This window comes from Hypomesus transpacificus, chromosome 5, assembly GCF_021917145.1.
Source record: "Hypomesus transpacificus isolate Combined female chromosome 5, fHypTra1, whole genome shotgun sequence".
Classification (NCBI taxonomy): domain Eukaryota; kingdom Metazoa; phylum Chordata; class Actinopteri; order Osmeriformes; family Osmeridae; genus Hypomesus; species Hypomesus transpacificus.
The window spans coordinates 5,485,779-5,507,943 of NC_061064.1; the positions used below are offsets into that span (position 1 = coordinate 5,485,779).

The 22,165-nt window shown below is 47.7% G+C and overlaps 3 protein-coding genes across 3 annotated transcripts; 1 reads left to right on the plus strand and 2 right to left on the minus strand.

Annotated features, from left to right (window-relative positions):
* Positions 1-201: 201 nt before the first annotated feature.
* ilk (integrin-linked kinase) lies at positions 202-8,006 on the minus strand. The gene is made up of 13 exons (XM_047020024.1): positions 7,921-8,006; positions 7,264-7,514; positions 4,459-4,624; positions 4,265-4,360; positions 3,980-4,076; positions 3,726-3,809; positions 3,505-3,590; positions 3,230-3,339; positions 2,808-2,935; positions 2,559-2,680; positions 2,153-2,252; positions 1,566-1,696; positions 202-1,489 (listed from the first exon to the last, which is right to left on the minus strand). The coding sequence occupies exons 2-13, from the start codon at positions 7,350-7,352 to the stop codon at positions 1,340-1,342; spliced, it is 1,359 nt and encodes a 452-aa protein (XP_046875980.1). The 5' UTR covers positions 7,353-7,514; positions 7,921-8,006; the 3' UTR covers positions 202-1,339.
* A 474-nt stretch (positions 8,007-8,480) lies between these two features.
* Positions 8,481-10,451, minus strand: timm10b (translocase of inner mitochondrial membrane 10 homolog B (yeast)). Its single transcript, XM_047020428.1, has 3 exons — positions 10,171-10,451; positions 9,971-10,066; positions 8,481-9,718 (listed from the first exon to the last, which is right to left on the minus strand). The coding sequence occupies exons 1-3, from the start codon at positions 10,198-10,200 to the stop codon at positions 8,738-8,740; spliced, it is 1,107 nt and encodes a 368-aa protein (XP_046876384.1). The 5' UTR covers positions 10,201-10,451; the 3' UTR covers positions 8,481-8,737.
* Positions 10,452-13,038: 2,587 nt separating this feature from the next.
* On the plus strand, positions 13,039-18,878 carry LOC124468110 (histidine N-acetyltransferase-like). Its single transcript, XM_047020688.1, is given in 6 exon segments — positions 13,039-13,394; positions 13,654-13,876; positions 14,740-14,793; positions 14,795-14,821; positions 14,823-14,960; positions 17,113-18,878. Coding segments are annotated over 5 exon segments (684 nt in total). The 5' UTR covers positions 13,039-13,394; positions 13,654-13,657; the 3' UTR covers positions 17,359-18,878.
* The last annotated feature ends 3,287 nt before the right edge of the window (positions 18,879-22,165 follow it).

The window sequence follows — 22,165 nt, forward strand, 5'->3', positions numbered from 1 at the left end:
TAAGGCAATGTATTGTTAAATTGATCTTTTGGGTTTCCATTTAAAAGAATCATGTATTATTTTTGCGTATCGCATGACTGTGTCAACATTGCGCAATGGCTAATTTCGTTACATACCTTGCTCAAAATAATCAATGACAACATAAAAAGTCATTCAATAGGCAAAAAACGCTTGAGGCGTAATGGACAAAATGACACAAAATTAGACATTAAAGCATCAAGTTTATTGATATGCATAGATGTTGAAACATGTTACAATACAATGCTTTTGTGTACATATATTTAAATCGATTTCATGTGCACGTGTCTCTCTAAGCAATATGCAGTAACTCAGTACAGGAATGAGGACTTTTCTGCAGCCACAGTGAACTATTAAAAGCTCTATGCAGCTAGAGCATCATAACCTTTGGTTGACACCACTTTGGCCCAACTTTAAAAAAAACATGAGTAGATACTAGCTTAAGTCAGTGGAAAGATAGATAGATGGACGGTTGAAGTGAAAGGCAGCATTATAAATACACAGGGACACACAAGTGGTGCTGATGGGAACAGCTGGAGGACCAGCCGGACAGGGATGGATTAACCAACGGTCCTACCGGGCCCAGGCCCATGAGCCCAGGGGGCCCATAACCCAGAGCCTCTGCGTATCGTCACTGGTATTAACTTGATGTACTAGGGTGATGATATGCGCCGTAGCCGGTATATGCTAGGCTTAAGTCATTAATGTCTTTAACAGTGCCCCAAAAGTCCTACTGATTAAAACAAAAAATAGCCTAAACATTCACTTTGAAGTTGTCACAAGAAACCTTTATGATACCTTTCAAGTGAGTGTTTATCCCCTCAGTTTATCTATAGGACTTCAGAGGGGCTGAGTACTCCATGCAATATGGGCCCTTCAACTTTGTAGGGAGAAATCCAAAAAGCAAGTGCAAAACAATGGCATTAGAGCTGTGTAAGCACCCCCAACACACTATTTATTGAAGATACAATATTGTTAAGCCTATGATGGTAATTTTTCAAGAAAGAGAGAGGGTTGTGTGGGCTACAAACGTACACTCTAGTCTATGGTTACAACTATCAAATATTTTTGTAATATAAACGTTGTTTATTTTGTTGATTACTCAAGCACTTTGCGTTTTTAAACAACAATATCAATATTATTCCTGACAAAAAAAAGAAATTGTTTTGCCAAGAGAAATGTTTGTTTGTTTTTTGGCGGTGAGGGGGGGGGCCCTTGACACATCCAGGCCCAGGGGCCCATGGTTTCTTAATCCGTCCATGCAGCCGGAGCGAGGCGCTGGGAAGCGGAGAGGGAGGGCGGTGGCTTTGGGACGGGCCCCTCACTTGTCCTGCATCTTCTCCAGGATGGGCACGATCATGTCGAACTTGGGTCTCTTGGCGGGGTCCTCGTTCATGCAGAGCCTCATCAGCTTGCAGATGTGCGGGGAGATCCCAGGGGGGATGGTGGGCCGTAGACCCTCCAGAGCCACCTGAGGAACGGAACGATAAGGCGGTAATGTAGGGGCCTGCACCAACACACACACACACTAGTACACACACACACACCTTCATCCCTATCTCCATCTGTGACAGGTCAGCGAAGGGAACCTCCCTGGTGACCAGCTCCCAGATGAGCACGGCGAAGCTCCACATGTCGGCTGACCTCCTGTTGATGTCCTCGGGCTTCTTCTGGAGGGCTGGGGGGAGAGGAGGGCAGAGGGTTAGGGATGAGATGTGAAGGGAGGGGGACTGGTGGCGGAATTCAATTTGGCGCGAGAAAGCCTGAGGCGCACGCGGAGGAGAGGGGGAGGGAACGTAACAGTAACACGTTACGTTCCCTACGTTACGCTGCCCAGAAGATTAACTAAGTCTGACTAACTCTTAACAGTTGGGACTAAATAACATGGCCTGGTCCTTAGTGAAGTGCACTGAATGTGTGTCAGAGAGACACACAGAGAGAGTGTGTGTGTGAGTAAGAGAGAGCGAGATTGAGTGTGTGTACTTGGAAAGGCCAAGGGAGGGGGATGAGGAGAAAAAGAAAAGGCTAGAGAGAGAGAGAGAGAGAGAGAGAGAGAGAGAGAGAGAGAGAGAGAGAGAGAGAGAGAGAGAGAGAGAGAGAGAGAGAGAGAGAGAGAGAGAGAGACATACAGTACCTTCAGGTGCCATCCATGCAGGAGAATACATTCGGCCAGGACACTGGAAGGAGAACTTGGCATCAGCCATACTGATCCTAGCAGTCATGTCCTCATCAATCTGCCAATCAAAAACAGTGTACTAAAGCACTGTGTCAAAGCATGACACCAAGCATGAACCAAACAATACAATGCGTGCTCATCCCGTGTTTAAATAGAGAAAGGGTTGTGTTTGTGTAGTAAATATGACAATCGATTTCTCATTTGAAATACTGGTAAATACTTAGTCACACTTCATTTGCCTGCTGAGAGCAAACTTGTGGATCAGACCCAAAAGACAGCCCACTTTAAATCCTTTGAATGCGCTTTAATGTCATGGATTACTGGACCTAACCCAGGTGTGACGGCTAGGTTGTGGTATTCTCACCATGACGGTCTTGCTGTTGAGGTGCAGTCGGGGAACCATGGGTTCTAGAGTGTGTAGGAAAGCCATCCCACTGGCTATGTCCAACGCAAACTTCACTGCCTGAGTCTGGTCAACCACCAAAGCTGGGGAGGGGGGGGGGGGGGGGGGGGGAAGAGGAGATGGGAGGGAAGAGGAGATGGAGAACGGTGAGAATTCTAGGAGTCGTCAGTAACAGACGGCTCGCTGGCTCACACACACTCAAGTACTCACTGGTGCCCTGGTGCAGTATGTTGTAGAGGGATCCGTAGGGCATGTAGGGGGTGATGATGATGGCGTGGGGGGAGGGGGGAGACTGGCAGGCCCCCAGGACAGGGAGGATGTTAGGGTGGGAGAAGATCCTACGGGGGAGGGAGGGAACAGGGGAGGGAGAAAGAGTGAGAGCTACTGTCGGTGACACAGTAACCACAGTTAGATTAAACTAGGCCACAAGGACACACACGGTTATTTAATCACACACACCAGATACAGTGTGTCCTCAATATGGTGCCGTGTCAGGATCCAGTACATTCTGGTTCTCTGCTGTGTACTGTATGTCTAATCAGAGGCATGCTGTCGGATCTGCTGAGGGAGAAGAGCATGTTCTTACGGTGACTCTGCCGGATGTAGGTCAGTGGACAGTGTTGTGGCAGTACCTGAGTTTGGGGTGCTCCTCGTTGAAATCTCGGCTCTTCCTCGTGGTCCAGTCTCGGACATGTAGAACCTTAACAACGATCTCGTCCCCCTGCCAACGACCCTGCCAAAGCTGTATGTGTGTGTGTGTGGGGGGGGGGGGGGCAAGAGAGGACAAAGAAAGAGAAAGATGGGGAGATGTGGAAGGAAAAAGGAGAGTTGGAGACATTGATGGAGTTGGTGGCTGAGAATGAGAGAGAGAGAGACATAGAGAAAAAGAGAGAGAGACAGGACTGACCTCTCCAGAGTGGTTCTCGTTGAGCTTGGCCAGAAGGGACAGCTGCTTGAAGTCAAGCCCGGCCTGCTTGTTCAGAGTGCCGTTACCTGGCAGGTGAAAGAGAACGAGAGGACCTACTCGCTTCAGTTCGAAACACACTCAAAACCGTGTGGATGTGGAATACAAGCCAAATTTGTGTAGACATTTGTGACGAGTGCGTGTGTCATCCGAGTGTAACTTACGGGGCCGTGTTCGCATGGTGCCCTTCCAGCAGGTTTCCTTGTAAGGGACTCTGGTGAGACTCTGGCCCTCTTTCTCTGCCTTCTCTAATTCACACACAATCCACAATGCCATTAGCCAGCTATCAGATACACTGATCGAATGGCACAAAATGCCATCCTGAGATAGAGTTAGTCAAGCTCAAAACCTAAGCATAAACCATGATATAGTTTGATTTATCGTGATGAGTGAAGATGGCTGTAGAATGACCTCTGACCTTTGAGGATCTGTCTGAGGTGGTCCTTGGCCTTGTCCAGGGGGGTCTCCCCAAACCTGTTACACACATGCACCTGGGCTCCACTGGCTACCAGGTCCTGACACACACACACACACCCTGTGTCTCCAAATGATGTTTACATTGTGTCGAAGTTCCTTCGGAACTATACATTCAGTACAGCATCACAACAATTTCATTCTGGCAGCTAGAGATAATGCTTTTGACCAGTAGAGGGCAATGTAACCTTAGTGGGTATGTGTGTGTGTGATGCGTGTTTAGAAAAACCTCTGCCACCAGGTCCTGTCCCCAGAAGCAAGCATAGTGGAGTGGAGTGTTGCCATGTTCGTTGACTGTGTTGGTGTCTGCTTTGCACTGGATCAACTGATAAAAAAGTTCTGGTTAATAAAATGAATGATAACAATGTCCCTGTGCAATGTTAAGGAGTCTGTCTGTGTGTGTGTGTGTGTGCGTGTGTGTACCTTAGCCACAATTTCCCTGTGCCCATGGCTGGCGGCGAGGTGGAGGGGTGTGTCGTCGCCTCTGTTCAGCACGTTAATGCGACCCCCTCTCATGATCAGCATGTCCACCACCCCACTCCTCCCCTCCCGACACGCCCAGTGAAGGGGGCTGAAACCATGGTCATCACTGAGGGAGGGGGGCCCAGACCGGGGGGGGGGGGGGGGGGAGAGAGAGAGAGAGCGAGAGACAGTAGAGAGAGAGAGAGAGAGAGAGAGAGAGAGAGAGAGAGAGACGGTAGAGAGAGAGAAGACGTTACCGGATACTGTGAACCGGGTTTTCATTCAACTCATTTTGGCGAATGCCATATTTGGTTGCGTTTTTCGCGGGGTGGAAATCAATGTGGCGAAAGAGCAATGACAAAAATGCTAATTCGACAGCTCCCCCCCCCCCCCTCCCTTTTCCCTCCCCTGCCCTTGGGTGACCTACCGTGTCAAGCGCAGAGTCTTGGTGGGTTAAATTTACTTTTATGGACCTCACGTAAGCACATGACCCAGTGTGACGTGCAGTCACATCCCTGTTCCTGTTCCCTGCGACCTCCCCCTACTACATCTGACCCCATGACCCCCAAGCAGCTGCTGGGCTTTCTCACAGTCCTCTGCCAAGCCCCAGACCACCAGAGAACACACACACACTCACACGCGCGCACGCCTGTTTGTCAACAGAAAAGTATGTCCAGTAGGGCCTCTTAACCCATGCTATGATAGGTATGACAGGGTTGAGAAAAACCAAGAGTAGGTGATTTGGCCTTTTCACAAGAATGTGTCTGAAAACCGTAGGTCTCTGTGTCCTGTCTTGTCCCGTCTGTTTAAACCCTGGGCTACAATAGCATGTGAAGGGAGTCCATGCTTTGACTCTGTTGGCTATAAACAGGATGGAGGGAGGGGAGGGGGGGGGGGGGGGGACTCAGGAATGAGAGAGAAAAAACAACAACTGTGGAATCCTCTGTCACATCCTTTGCAATTCTTTCGCTTTCTGTTTCCAACTCAAACTCATTTGATTTCTTTGTTTCTCCCTCTCTTTCCGAGTCTCAATCGCTCCCCCTTTGTTTCCCAGTCTCTCCCTCTCTTTGCTCTCTGTCTTTCTATGGAAGTGTCTGCCGTCCCAATGGGGAAGGCAGACAAAATTCCCAACGACGTATCTAAGTTGTCAGCGCTCTCTAAGTCTCCCAGCCCCTACGATGAACTGTGTCAGTAGTTCCTTTTAAACAAATACTGAGGCACTATGATCATGTCCAAACCAGGACTCTGAGGTGTCTGTGTGTGTATGTGTGTGTGTGTGTGCATGCTTGTGCACGTACAGATGCGTTCCAGCATGTGTTTACATGACTGCAGAGTAGCCCAGCCCTAGAACAGTGCAGAGGAAATAGCCCTGGCTACACACACAAACACGCACGCACGCACGCTCACACACACAAACACACACCAATGCGCTGGTCATATAAGGGCTGGCCTTGGGAAGGCAACTCTGTTATTAACATCCTGGGGTTGAAACTGATTCCTGGAACAAAAACAGCCATGGAGTAGAAGGGAGGAGAGTGCAGCTAGCACCACACAGTTTAGTAATCAGCGCATCTATGATCAGACCCTACACTTATTCCTGTACACACAGTAGTACTGGTAACTCCCGGCCTCGCGGGGAACAAATCCAACAAGACAAGCACACTCATTCAGGTGTTGAGTTTGAGAAGGAAATCCTATGAAATGAAGAAAAGTGTGGCAGACATTTCTTTGTCATTTCTGTCTTTCTCATCTCTCTTCGGTAGGATGACAACACTTTTTTTCAAGAGGGAACTAGATTTGCCCGTCGGGCTTTCCTCAGGGTGTGGGGAGGAAACACCTTGACTAAATATTAGAAGCCAGTGATTAAATGGTTCAATGAACTGTCCCCGAGCGAGCTAGCAATCTAGACTAAAGACTAGACAGAGGGAGGGTAAACTGTTACTGTGTGTTACTTTTGCACTCCTGCAGCAACTGTCTCTGCCTTTCTAGGAATCCATCCTCTGACCCAAACTAAGACAAGAGACTTAAGGTCTTGAAGCCAAGCTCACTTGTTTATTTCCACTGAGATGTGAAGGTAAGATAGGCGTGTTTATTTCACTTCCAACTGAAGGCTGACTAGAAGGGATACTTATAGTCATCCATCTCGCACTCTGACTCTACCCATATCCTCTCTCCCTCCATCTCTCATGTCTTTTCTCGGAGCTCTTGGCGCTACAGGCTGTGGAGGCCAGGACTCTGTGTTCTATTTCGGTCTGGAGATGACATCAGCAAAAGAGAAAAAGAAAAAGAATTGAGGAGAAAAGAGAACATCGGTATCCAAAAAGTGAGTAACATGGAAACTATTTTTCGGTCCCATTCTCCTGAGCCAGGGATCCCTCTAAGCAGTCAGCACACATGCACCCCCCTCCACACACACACACACACACACACACACACACAATGACCAGATGTGGTGTGGTGACTCCCATCTCGCCAAGCCTGGAAAAGCAGACTAACATAATTGATGAGTATAGCTGGGAGAGATAGATACTGTTGCTGCCCTCTCCAAGAAGTGCCCATATGAAGCATTCGATTTTGTTGAGGCAAACACCAAACTCAAGCTTTAAATTGAAAAAAAGTGCAGCACTCTGAATGTTGGTCATTGTCATCATCCTCTTCATCATCCACACCACCATCCCCATGAAACAATCCCAGAGATGGAGACCTGTTGCATTGGTTGTGTGTGTGTGTGTGCGCGCGCGGGTGTCTAGGTGTGTTTCCACTCACCCCTGGTTAAGGTCATTCTCTGTGTTGTCCAACCACAGACGCACAGCTACAGAATTGCCCTCCCGACACTGAGTGAAGATGTCATCCATTTTTCTCTCCTCTACCCGGTCTCCTTCTTCCTCCTCCCCCCTCTCTACTCCTCCTGACACGTTTCTCTGGGCTGTGGGAGGCTGTGACAGTTGGGGTCGGCGGTCGTGCGGCAACTAAGTGTAGGGGTGAAGGGAGCAACTGTTCAGTCGCTCTACTATATTCTGGAAGTGGAAAGGGGTGGATGAGTGATTGAGACAGTCAACGCTGCCTACACTTCCCAAAACGGACATAAATGATGTGTGTGTCCTTAATAAACGTGTTGCAGACAAATCACATAATTATTTAGGGGTATACACAAAAGCAGCATTTGAGAGACGATGGCTATTTATTTCACGGAGCAAAGTCAACGCCATGCAAAAAAGAAAATCATTTAAATTATAGCCTAGTTTTTGAACCACGTAAAAAGTTTCTCGACAAATTCAAACTTCTCGGTTTAAATCAATTTTTTTCCACCGTGCGTGCAGTTCGTCTTTCGCTACTTCTCTGTATACTTAACTGTCTGACATAGAACAACAGATGTAAAAAACACACAATTGGACGGTATGATCATTGGTCTTGCGGTCTTACCTGCTCGATGCAAGAAAGCGGCTCCCGTTAAGTCCCTTTTCATTTGGTACAGTTTGTTGTGCCCGCTCCCAGTGCCCACGCCCCACTCATCATCTTTGCTTGATGTAATTCTGTCACGATGAGTATTGTTGGACATTTGCCCCCTCTTGTGGAACGAAAGAGTCCCTACTTCGCCTCAGACACTGAAATTAGACCTGTTCATATATCTAGCTACAAATAGCATTTTCATTGCCTTTTTCACAAGCATGGCTTCACATTTGCCCACATATACCAATTTAAAACTGAATCCCTGATTGATGTAAACGCTCATGGGATTATACGACACCCTTATTTAAGTGTTCACTAAATACATTCAGCCTCTTGCACCAGACCAATGCCTTGATGTATTCAGTAGCCAGCATTCTTGTGTCAACAGGAATATCTAGTAGGTAAAGTTTGACTGTACCATGAACAAGATGAATGTCTTGGCTCTGTTTTAACTTGAACACAAGGACCGCTGTTAAGACTGCACTCATTCCTAAAGGACTGAAACACACATGAAAACCAGACAGGAATTCCACAGAATAATATTTTATTCTTATTTGAGAAAAAAAAACTTCTGGTCATCCAACACAGTAGATGGCTATACTATGTACAGTAACATGGCATAGACATGAACATGGTATTTGTCATCTCCTCATTATAGTCATTAATGGACAGTTGCTCCATCTTAAAAAAGGTTATAAGTTGGGGTAACAGCTGAAACATATTGACCAGGCCTGATACCCCTTCTTTAACCAGCCCCACGCTTACTTACCATACTAATCTGCTCATTCACTCAAGAAGGGGGCGGAGAGTCCTGTTTGGTCACAGTGGATGATTCTATACTGGGGGAGATGGACACGTCGCTACCGTTGGTAACTGGGATGCTAACCATCTGTGAAGGGGCTCCAGAAGGAGCCAGGACAGGCGCAGACATGACCCCTTCGGGCAGGCCCGGGTTGGGTGCCATTACTGGGGCAAATACGGCAGGAACCCCTGGGGCTGCTGGAGCATGTGGGATATCACGCAGCCCAGAACTAGCGACTGATGTAACCTCTACTGGTATCGCTGTTGCTGCCGGTGTCATCGTGGGTGGAACTGATATTACCAGTGAAGAGTTTCCTGGCACAATAGGGGCCGACACACCTCCATTTGTAGTTGTGAGCCCACTTACAATAGAGGGAGACTCTAAAGGTGGGACTACGGTAAAAGCAGTTCCGCTCACAGCTTCGGATAGTGAGGAGAGAGGCGCTGCTGCTGGGGTGATGGCGGGCATAGCGATGGCCATTTTGCCATCTTGCATGGGAGGAGCAGCAATTGAAACAGAGGATATAGGAGCAAGGTCAGCAGGGGACTCTAACCACTCTGAGTTTAGGACCGGGGTGGACATCGGCGGTACCTCTGCTGTCCCTAGAATGTCACCTAGGACAGGGCCTGGGCTCTGCATGACAGGGACATCAGCTGAAAGTCCTGTTGTAGTGGTCTGGAGGCCTGTGAAATCTCCTGCTCCACTCAACGCTGAGGAGATCATCTGGGGTGTTTCTGTTGGTACTAAGGGAAGTGGAGATTCCGCTACAGCAGACCCCCCTGGAAGAGCACCAGCCCCAGCCTCCTCTGAGGCCCCGGCTGCTTCCACTGCCCTGGCTGCCTCCGCAGCCTTGCTCTCCATCTCCTCCATGCGGCGCTGAACCATTTTGGGCATCAGCTGAACGTAAGTGCCCATCAAGCGATGGTTGGAGCGGATCAGCTTTCCTGCACAGTTGTCCGCACAGCGCTCCTAAAGGACCACATTATGATATTTAGCCACCCATATTGGATCATTAATAGCATTCATTGCATAAATTCATCACCACCGTATGATTAAAACCAATCATCTGACTGCTAGACAAGCCAAAGCTCACTGAACAACAATGACGAGCGAGTGACGGGAAATTGTGAAAAGTGCATGTGGAGCAGCATTTGGCTGGTCAGTTGACTACTTGAATTGAAAACCACGACGAGGAAGCTACTTAATCCATTTCTGACATACCTCGTCCATAGTGAGGCTTCTGTAGTTGAAATTGCTGGAACATCGCTGGAAACAAATCTCTGTCATGCGGTTGTAGACCATGAGAAAGTCCCGAAGCTACGGAGACAGTCAGTGGTTGATTAGAAATAACGACGTTTATCTGTCTGTTCAGAAACTTGCTAATCCATGCCAATATAATATGCATTAAGAGGTTAACTTACATTCCGTAGCTGTTGTTGCTCAGATTCCATGGCAAGGCTGTCAGAAAGGCTAATGCTAGCAAGCTAGTTTTGTAGCCAAGAAATGTAAATTACTTGGGCTGCTTGAAACAATCTATGTCCACGATGTATATGTTAAGAGTTCTTGTGGTATATTATTAAAATCGGGTACAAAAACCGCAGATTAAACGAGAAAGGAAATTGTAATGAAATTACATGAATTTACCATAAACTAGTAGCATGACTTTCATGTGTACGCTGCCATGTTTTTCACGGGTAGTGACGCCCTCTTATGACGTCCGCATAGTCGGGGTTGAATCAGACACGACTTCTCAATTCTACCATAGATGCTGGACAATTATTTTATGACCATTACATAGATTATTCAATTGTCTCTAAAACACTACAGTAAAACCAGATTATCCATTACATCCAAGTAGCACTTTTACAGTGGCATTTTGTAAACCGGTATTCTCTGATTCACACAACCCTGCAGGATGAAACCAGCGAGAAACACTAATTATTAGCCTATTTGTACGTGAAAGTAACATAAATAACAATATTTAATAGTAATGCAATGTTTATCATCAAACATGAGTAGGCTATCATGTTTGACGGCTAAAGCTTTAACGGCCTGGGTGTTTTACAATTTCCACTCATAAGCACGGTTGGAAAAACATGTTCCTTTGCAGACCTATTACAGAGACACAAATAACGGCGGGGCTCGAAACGACATTTATTACTTTACATTAGAAGAAAGAATAGTAAAAAACAAATCATTTTTCATCTGGCCATCGTTTTGTTTTGTGGAGCCAGGTCAAAAAAAATAGGCCTATTGCTTATTTCACATAGACTAAACAACTAAATGAATACTGCCTTGTGTTTTTAATGTTTTGAATTTCATCAGCTTCATGGTTCTGTGACCTTCAAACTACTTAAAAAATAAGGCTTCTATGTAGCACACTTTTGTTTGTAAATGTTGTCATGCCATTTTACATAATTTTCGAATTTCAGTAGCCCCTTGGTCATGTGACCTATGGACCTCAAACTAGCGCCAAATAGTGCACATTCATTTGATTGTCAATTCTCACACTATTGTATTATTAATTTGTCATTATTAATATTTTTTAATATATTTTTTTAAATAGTGGCCTAAATACTTAAAATATGGTTCCGAATTTCTACTGAGTATGCATACAACACCCTTTTGTTTGTTAATTGTCAACTCGCATGTTTTTTAAATGTTTTCAATTCTGGTCCATTTCATTTATTTATTACATTTTTCTAATTTTTGAATCCAAGAGCTCCTTGGTCATTTGACCTACTGACCACAAACTGCTTTCAGAATACAATCTGACCTGACGTATAATGCACAGCATGGTCATTTTTTCTGTCCATTATCTGGCCACCATTATTGTGGTGTTCAGTATAAACATTGGCAAGCAAACCCATTGCAGCCAACATCATAGGCTTAGAGTTCACTCTCGATGCCTGCTATGTATGATTAAAAACAAGACCCTCAAATGGGTAAATAAGAAAAACGTAATTTCGAAATTCTTAAGATTAGGCCATCAAAAGGCCAAATTGTTTCATCCCCAACTTTTGCGTCAACCTCAATTCAACCAAAAGACAAATGCACTCTCCTGTAAAACAAAGGAGCAACTTAAGAAATGTTGTGACAAAACTGAAGACAAAAGGCAAGGAGATGGATCATTTAGAAAAAAATACTGAAATATCTCAACAGAGGATGAACAGGTCAATTTACAGTTGAACAAAGAGCTGGCGTGGTAAAGAGACCCACTTTATCAATTAACAGCCAGAGTAGGAGGATGGAGACCATTGTAAGAAGGTTTGCACAGCAATGATGTCTGTCCAGTTATTAACAGCAAATCCAAATATACATTGAAAGGGACAGGCATTTAGAAACCATGGCATCACAGACACAGTTCTACACAATGCAACCTTTTTGGATTGTAAGACCAAATATGTCAGAGAGAGAAACTTGTGCATGTAGAATACATGAACATTTTTGCCAGATGCTGCACCAGCTGGGGGTCATTGACACATCATCGCTTGCAGAACTGATCGCTGCCCACCACGGTGTCACCACGGTGTGACCACGGCAACACGATATGCATGTAAGGAGAATGTTAGACCTTCAGAGAGAGTATAAAAAGAATGACTGCTGGCTAAACACCAGCAGCAATTGTTGGTAGTTGGCAGAAGTGGCGTGGATTCCGTTATGGTTAGTTTTTTCAAGGTTTATGTAGTTTTGTTACAAAATCTTCATATTAATTGATTGTAAATACTTTAATAATAAATTTTTTTTCCAAAACCTATTTATTATTACTGAAAACCTTCCTTAAATTAAATAGATTTCCCAAATTTGTAGTTAGAGTATATTTTCATTTATCATGCATTATCATGCATTTGCTGATGCTGAACTTGAATATTGTAGCAATGAGACTTCACTGAAGTTAAATATTTTAGCTTATGAATAAGTAATGATTTTGCACTCTAACATCTCAATTAGATTGGTTACGCAATATTCCAATAAAAGGTTACTGTAATCCATCCTAACTGTTATTGTTGTAATGAGAAAATGTCCTTGGTTGTTATGAAAAATGCAATTAACAAAAACAAATGTATCTACTACAATATGGCCAAATAGTTCTTCAGTATATAAAACATTTAAAACATTACTGTAATAAGTACTAATGATATAACTTACAATAAGGACGGCACTATCTAAAATTTCTTTTTCAAGGTAGCCATGAAAGTTCCTTTGTCTGCTACACTGTGGGAGACAGTGCCATATGCTTACCCATAGAGGGGGCACAAACACCTGAGAATACATAAAAATGTAGTGTGCGTGTGTCAGTAGGAGATGAAGGGTGTGTGTGAAAGAAATCCAGTGCACTTCCCCCACAAGTAAGCATAAAAATAATTTGGAAGTTACGTTTTCTCACAGTTGCTTGGGCTGGACTGTGCTTGAACCAAGATCAAGAGGGAGTGTGTGTGTGTGTGTGTATGGCAAAAATGAGGGTCTAGAGAGGGAGGGTATAAAACCTGGATCTCATCCGGTATCCCTAGACACATGACTCTGCCACAGAGCAACAAAGTCTGAATTTATTGGAAACAGAAGACAACATAAACTGAAAAGTGTTTGGTCACCGAAAATTCAGCGTTTGTGAATGTTCCGGCATTTTCATTGTCTTTCTTTCTAGGTAAGTGAAAGTTTGCATTGCAAGTTGAAACTAAGTACTCCTAAACATTCTTCATTATCGCATTCTGTCATGTTCAGACGTTTTTCAGAAGTTTTTATATGGTCTCTAGTGAGCAATGCGGTCAGACTTAAGGTTCATATTTCCATTTTTTCCCACAATGTAGAGCAGTAGATTAATCTTTTTTGTGTTAAAGAGTCATTCAGTCTTTGTCTCTCTCTCTGTCTTTATCTTTCTTTCTCCGTGACCCTTTTCCTTCCAGAGTTATGGAAGGGCAGAGTGGTGGCAGGGCTGGGGAAGAGGCAGAGTGTATAGGGAAGAGTCAGGGCTTGACCTTCTGGCTGGCCAGGCCGGAGGATTACCACGAGGTCATGTCCATTTCTGAAGACATCTACTGGGGGAACGACTACCTGCCCTATCGCTACCACATCTGGATGACTCAGCCCCATCGACTGGTCATACTGGCACGCAAGAACAGCAAACTGGTGAGACTGGAAATGTTAGAACTGCTGGCAACACTGGGACACACACTTGGATGGTCCCATCTTCCTGTGACCTTCTCAGGTTCCATGCTTAAATATCCATAAGTGATGTACAGCATTACCTGTTCCGGTCTGGGATGTCTAAATCCCCCCCAAAAGAGATACAAAGAGAAACGTTTTCTAGCCTTCTCTAAAGGATCGCCCAGGGGATAGAAGTTTTAATACTTGCCATATAAACGATGTCTTCAGTAGAACATGAATCACATGGGCCTTGCAGATAACAGAATAATCTGTGAGAACGGAAAACACACTGTGTACTAGTACTGCATCAGGAGCAATAGATAACAAGAGGTCAAACTCAGGAGAGATCACAGAAAAGGGCCCTCAATCGCTAACTTTCTACGATATTTTATTTCCTTTTTTCCCCCACAGAAAAAGATCATTTCCGGGTCCTCGTTTTAGAGATCAATCCACAATGGCATAGTTTTGTGATATCATGGGAGTAGCAAAATAAGAGGCTAACCAACAAGCTAGCTACACTGACAGGACTAACAAACTGCAGGTCACTTTATGTGATGACATGTAGCCAGACCATGATATCCAGAAGTTTGAACATGCTGACAGTGATTAAATGTATTAGTTGCAAAGTGTAGTTGCAAGTTTTAGGAAGCTTCCCGCTATGACCCTGGAATTTCCCATAATTGTGTATCATTAACACTCTGTAGTTGCCACTAATATGTGGCAAATGATCACTAGACTATTTGAGGTGACACTTTACATTAATAAGGGCTCTCAAGTCTCACACATTTTTCCACAATGTAACCTGTATCATGGAAAATCTTTTGCATTTCTTGAATGTGTCTGAGGTGGGTCTGGAGTCGGGCTTGGTGGTGGACGGAGCGGAGACGGTCGTGGTGGAGGGGCCTGAGAGTGAGTCCTGAGGAGAGGGGGCCGAGGCATGGCGGGGATCCTCCAGTGTTTCGTCGACGACTTCTTCAAAAGACGCTATCCCACGCTGCAGCGGGCCAGGCTGACCCGCGACGACGACCCCGGCCCACAGCGGAGCCTCACCTTGCTGGACAAACGGGTGAGCAGGACAGAGGTCACGCGGCTCTCGTTTTTGTTTCTGGCGTGTCCCTGCCGGGGGTGGGAGACGCTTGGTGTGTTCCACCCCGTTTCTGTCACGCTGAAGCTCATGCTTTCCCCGACGCTTTTTCTTTTCCTTACCTCGTCTTCTATTCCGTTTGCCCTTTGTTTCTCACCCTCCCTCCCTCCCTCCCCTCACTCCCTCCCTCCCTCCCTCCCTCCCTCCCTCCCTCCCTCCCTCCCTCCCTCCCTCCCTCCCTCCCTCCCCTCCCTCCCTCCCTCCCTCCCTCCCTCTCTCTGTCTCTCTGTCTCTCTGTCTCCCTCTGTGTCTCTCTCTCATTCTCTCTCATTCTCTCTCATTCTCTCTTCCCTTTCTCTCTCCCTCTTATCCCTCTCTCTCTTCCCCATCTCTCTCATTCTCTCTGTCTCCTCTCGCTCAATCTCTCCCCCCTCTCGCTCTCTGTGCACCTTTACCTCCCCTACTCCCTCTCCCCCTACGTCTCCCTCCCCATCCTCAACCCTGCCCGTGACATGTGCCCTGACGGCGAGGTGGTGATCATGCTGATTACAGGCTGTGATTGTTATAAATGGCCTCATTATGGGGCGGGGGGGGGGGGGGGGGGGGGGGGGGGGGGGGGGGGGGGTGGGTGGGGGGGGGCGGGGGTGGGGGGGGCCAGGGGAGAGGGGACAGACTAAGAGGTTTATTATCACAGGGCCAGGGGAGGTGTGCGGGGGGGGGAGGTGGAGTAGAAGAGAGGGGGGGAGTTGAAGTGTGTGTGATGGGGTGGGGGTGGGGGGGGGCAGTGAAGGCAGGCTGTAGGAAGGAAGGAAGAAAATGAAAGAAAACTAGAGAGAGAGAGAGATAGAGAGAGACAGAGAGAGAGAGAGAGAGAGAGAGAGAGAGAGAGAGAGAGAGAGAGAGAGAGAAGTGTGGGAGTGAGGGGAAGCGCACGGGAGGAGACGAGATTGACAGTCAATTGCACCAGAACAGCTGTTTCCTCCCCTACATCAACACCAAGACGAAGACAGGATTTTTTTTTCCCCCCGGCTCCTTGACTGATGTGGCTACACATCCCCCTGGTGGCTCCTTCAGCCCTGCTCTTCATCAGCTGCTTGGCAGAGAGAGAGCAAGAGAGCGAGGAGGCGAGAGAGCGAGAGAGCGAGAGAGAGAGAGAGAGAGAAAGAGAGAGAGAGAGAGAGAGAGAGAGAGAGAGAGAGAGAGAGGAGAGCGATTTATGAGACAGGAGAGAAAGGAGAGCGATTTTCTTCAGAGATAGAAAGAGACTAAGACAGAAAGAGAGAGAGACGGAAAGGGAGGGAAAGTTATCAGACAGAGAAAGAGACAACTGCTAGAAAGAGAGCGAGAGAGAGAAAGAGAGAGAGAGAGGGGGAGGGAGGGGGAGGGGGTGAGGGGTTGATGGTCTAGTGGAGATGAGAAGTACTCAGAGTAGATCCTATGACTGGGGCTTGGTTAAGGGCCTGCTGAAGACAGGGGACTAAGGATAAATGGACGGTGGACTTAAAAAAGATTGATCGAAAGCCAACATGACACTTTGATCCGACTGTTCCCCACGTTTCCCCTTTAGCTTAAACCCCCCTTCACTCACTCGTATAATGGAGCCAGCTGGGTAGCGCGCAATTACCCATACAAAGCACCCCTCTTCACACACACACACACACACACAAACAGAAATGTATGCACTCTTACATACGCACACACACAGTCACGCTCACAGTCACTCACAAAGCCTGAACGCAGTATCAGTCGTCGGGGAAGTGTACTTTGAGTGAAAGGCTGTTTATTGAGTGCAGGTGCAAGGAAATGGCAAGGGTGCACATTTTCATCTCAAATGGATTTTTAGCAGTGTCAAGTTTTTGTGTTTGCGTCAATAAAAGGCAGATGTAAGCTCTTACATTTTAGACTGGAAGTGCGTCAAAGCTAACAAACGATTCTATACAGAATATCTGGTGTGGGAAGGGGGCTGTCTAGTAAAAACAATTAAATGCACGCCAGATATGTTTTAAAAAGGGAATTGCTATGAATGTCCTAAAGTTACATATTTCGGGACGTGTATCTCTTTGTTCCTCTCTTCTTCTCTGACTCTTTCGTCCAGCCTCGAGACTGACCTCTTCCTGTTTGACTCTTGCCCTAGTCTGTCCTCTCCCTCTGCTGTGAGGCTGGCCAGTACCACGACTTCCTGTTTCATCTGAGGACCAGGCTGGGAGAGGAGGAGGGGAGGAAGAACCCTGGTGTGGAGGAGGAGGAGAAGAACGAGGAGGAGGAGGAGAGATCTGTGCCTGAGCTGCTCTTCCTTGAAGGTAGAGATCTGAGGTCGGTCCTCCTCCTACCCTCCCTCCCCTCCAGGGTCTCCCTCCCCTGCCGGATCCATCATACGTGACTGGCTGCCGGTTCTCCCAATCCACAGCAACCTCCCCCTACTAGACAGGCCGGAGCACATCTGGTTGGTGGATCAACCTCAGAGTCCCTCCTTCCTCAGCCTCCACACGCGGCCCTACCCAATCCCATTTGGGGGCGGGGCGGAGGGTGTGCCTGAGCATGGACCTGTTTGGGACCAGTGTGGCTTTAGCGCGGCAGGCCTTGACCCAGCACCTGGAGAGGGCAAGCTCGGACGTGTTCAGGGCGGTGCTGGTGCACGTGGTTCATGGACAGCTCTCTGCTGGAGCGCCTGGCCCCAGTTCTGTGAGGGCGGAGCGGCCAAGAGGTGTGAGGTGCGGTGGGACCAGGTGCTGATGGAGAGAGATATCTTGGACAGAGAGTAAAAAAGAGAGACAGAGAGCATGTGATTAGTGGTGTGTGTGTGTGAGAGAGAGAGAGAGAGAGACAGACAGAGAAAGAGAGAGAGAGAGAGAGCAAGTGAGCGAGAGAGCGAGCGAATGAGTAGGAAGTGGAAGGGAACAACAAGAGGTGAGGCATTAAAGAGAGAAAGACAAGATAAACCAACTTTAAATAAGACCCAGCGAGTTAGGGATCAAATGACTAAACGAGTGAGTAAAGAGGGCGAGAGAGTAACAGAAGGAGTCAAATGGAAAGGAGAAAAAGGCCCCTTGGGTGAGGAAAGGATGCAGGAAAGAGAATGGGCAGGGAAGGAGGTAGGGGAAGCAAAGGCAGAACAAAGAGGCATGGAATTACAGTGAAACAAGGGTGCGCACACACAAAGCACACACACACATGCACACACACACACACTTAGTAAGACACACACAGACACACATTCAAACACGCATGCACACACATAGTAGCACACACACGGGCACACACCCAGACCTGCACACACACACGGACATTCTACACATCCACAGAAACACACACATCATTAAATGCACAGTGCACACTATAATCAGTCCTTATCAGTCCATTCACCAGTGCTCTCAACCCCTTGCTCACTCCAAACCCGGGCTGTGTGTGTGTGTGTGTGTGTGTGTCAATCAGCTTTCCTTTGTCTGAACGGGATGGAGCAGCCAGAGGGGATGAGTGGGATGGATGTAGAGGGATGGAGGGAGGGAGATAAAAAAGGAGAAAAAAAAACAGGGCAAAAAGAAGGAAGGGGTGAGCGAAAGGCGACGGAAAATGCGAAATCTCCACGTGTGAGGTGTTCGATGGGGTTTTGTCCGTGTGTGTCTGTGGTGTCTGTGTGGATACAAACACATCGTTTTGGTGTGTATTGGATTTTGCCGTGTGTGTGTCTGTGTGTGTGTGTCTCAGTTTCAGAATCCCGCCAGTGCACCACAACACTCATGCACCAATGATGTGAACGTTTGACACACCATTCCCTCTGGCCATGCTCGGATTAGTCAGTGGTGAAGACGCTCCACTGTCCTTCGTGAAGCGCTTTCTTTCCAGTGTTTCCAATACTCTCGTTTTCTGTGTGTCAGTGAAGAATAAAGACGTTGAAGACAACAGCGGCCTGAGTCACAATGTGTTGGAGGAACGGGGGGGGGGGGGGGGGGGGAAGATGGACAGGAGAGCCGAGGAGTGGGGAGGAGGAGGAGGAGGAGGAGCGGGGGGTGAAGGAGAGGAGGTGGAGGAGAGGAGGTGGAGCGTCCACGGGTTCGTTGATGCAGTGGGCTCGCTGCCACACAAGGCACCCCCGCCCGCTGTCCAAATACACGAGACACACACCCACATCTAATCATTCGCCCCCACATACCCCCCCCCCCACCCCCACCCCCCCCCCTCACCAGACACACACACTCGTTCACGTAGCCCTCTTCCCACCAACCAGCGGGCTTGCGTCCGCCGTGACGTCACGATGCAGTTCCCGGCAGCCTCCACAGGATGCCAGTGGCGAGTCGCCTCGCATACGGAGAACAACGGCGCCCGTTCAGTTTCGGGGCGTGTTTGTGTGTGTGTCTGTCTGTGTGCGTGTCTGTCTGTGTGCGTGTGTGTTTGTGAGTGTGTGTGTTTGTGAGTGTGTGTGTTTGTGAGTGTGTGTGTTTGTGAGCGTGTGTGTTTGTGAGCGTGTGTGTTTGTGAGTGTGTGTGTTTGTGAGTGTGTGTGTTTGTGAGTGTGTGTGTTTGTGAGTGTGTGTCTCGGTTGGGTTTTTCGTCAGAGGGGGGCGGGGGCTCGGTGCGGTCGGGGGTTTTATGGACGTGTAGGCAGTGGAAGGGGGGAGGTGGTGGGTGGGTGGCTGGGTGGGTGGTGTGGGTGTCGGTGTTGCAGGGGGGCCGGGATGGGAGGGTTGGGAGGGGGTGTCGGTAAAATGACAAATAAGAGAGAAATTGTTTTTTGAGTCATCGCAGATTTGGTGGAGCGAGATAAGGACCGATGACGGTGGTGGTGGCGTGACAGGGATTAGTGGGGGGGCGTCTGGGTGGGGGTGGGTACATGGGGGAGTGGAAGGGGGGGAGGGATTTTTGGGAGGGGTGCGCATGTGTTTTTGTGTGTGTGTGAGCGAGAGAGAGAGAGAGAGAGAGAGAGAGAGAGAGAGAGACAGAGAGAGAGAGAGAGAGAGAGAGAGAGAGACGGAGATGAAGAGGTCGGCTGCGAGGGGTAGATAATGGCGGACGATGGGGGGGGTGGGGGTGGGGGGGGGGGGCGGAGGTTAGAGGGAGGCGGGACCGCATCATAGTCTGCGATATTCCGGGATTTCAGCGAAAAAGCGATGGCGGGAGACAACGGCACGATGAGGAGAAACAAAGAGACAACCCCAAAAAAGAGAGAGACCAGACGGAAAAAGGCGAGCAAACGACCGCAAGGAGGGATTGGACGGAGGGGAGGGGCGGGCTATGGATGAGAGGATGGATGAGAGGGGGGCTGAGATCGAAATAGTGCCAGGGTGGGTGATTCAAACAGAGGTTGTTGTTTTTTTTTTACCTCTTTTGTTTGGTTGGGTGCGTTGCAGCGGGGGTGGTGTCGGGTAGTTTGCTGGTAGTAGTGGTGGTGGTGTCGGGGGGGGCAGGGCGGCCAGCGTTCTGGTCAGAATGGTGACGCAGACCGCCGTACGACGGGACTCTCAGCATCTGCCGGCTCTGATAATGATGATGGTGATGATGATAACAATAATAAGTAGCTTCCCTTGGCACCCTCATCCTATCACAGTCCACGCTTACGTCACGGATTATCACACACGACACACATGACTGGATACACCGGGCTATCTGGGGGGTGCGTGTGTGTGCATGTTTGTGTGTGTGTGTGTGTGCGTGGGTGATATCTTTAAGGTTACCACCCTTATCCCTCACGTACCGCCTCCACTTTCATTTATCTATCTGAATCAAAGCCAAAACATAAGAAAGATTTGACCATTATCAAGGCAAAAATGTCATGCAGTATTTGTTGATCAAAATACCCTTTTCAATTATATAAAGTAAAAATGATGTAAGGTAAAGAGAATTAGACTGAAATGAGTGAGTTGACAGTTAGACCGTTTTCATAGGCAGTGAGAGCCACAGAGACAGAGAGAGATGGAGACAGACTCTGGGCTCGAGATTCTGAGAGGAACCTGATAATCCGATGTGACTCATGTGTTGCTTGAAGCAGTGACGACACCACACTGTTTGGACACGACACGCAAGCCTATGACAGTCTTCTCATATGGAAAAACACAGTTATTATCATTATCGCTCAATCAAAAACAGGATTCAAACTGTTCTTTTGTGAAATAGGTTATTTTTGGATGAATGAGGGGCAGAACATTAAAATCATGAGAGACTCAATTTGCGATGCGCTGGTGAGGTCAGGGAACTGAAGGGCTAAAATACAATACAAATCTTTCTTTTTTTATCTTTAAAAAATATGACTCAAATATTGAGCAGAAAAATTGGAGCTAGAATATCAATACACCTATTACATCTAAAAGCAACTCAACGGTTTCCTCACAGGACTTGACCTTCCAAGAAACTTCCATCGAACTTGTCCATGTTGTGATTCACTACAAAGACAACATACACAGCAGAGTGGTGGCATCTTAGATGACAGCGCTGCCAAGTGTCCTTGATGTTGCCACTTGTCCTCTGGGGTAAATGGCAGGAGGTAAATAACTTCGGGCACTCACAGGTGACTCACTGACCAGACCGGGACAAGCAGAACACACACGCTTTTAATGCTCTGTGTGTGTCTCAAGGGGACGGGAGATGACGGGGGAGGTTGGGTGTGTGGGTATGTATGTTTTTGTCAGTGAATGTGGGAGTGAGTTGGTGGGTGGGAGTGTGTGGAGAGGGGGGCGACTGGGTCTGAGTGTGCGAGCGAGCGAGCGTGAGTGTGCACGTTTGTGTGGGTGTGCACATTGGATCAAAGTTTTATAATTGGTGCCTGTGGGAAATGTGTCCGATGTGTGAAGCGGTTGTCATTTGGTCTCTCGTCGTCCAGTTTCCAGCACAGCTCTCGTAACGGTGGTGACTATCTGACCTCGGGGAGCTGCCAAATCCTTTCCCCTTCCACCTCTTGAGATCCAGCCACCCCAGTGCAGCAGCTGGCTGGCCCATCTGATAAAGCACACACACCTGGCGACCTTGAAGGGAGAGTTGGCACCGATGCTTGAGAGTTAGACCTAGGCAACATCTGTGAGGGAAGCAAACTCCAGCACTCACGCATGCATGTGCGGGTGCGTGGGGGAGACGCTGACAAACATCTAAACACGTCAGGAGAGCAACCGTAAACAGAGGTGGGACCACTTTGTTCCCATGGGGACACTACCTTCCTTCCACCTTCCCTTTACTCTCTCTGTCTTTGTCCATTTATGCTTG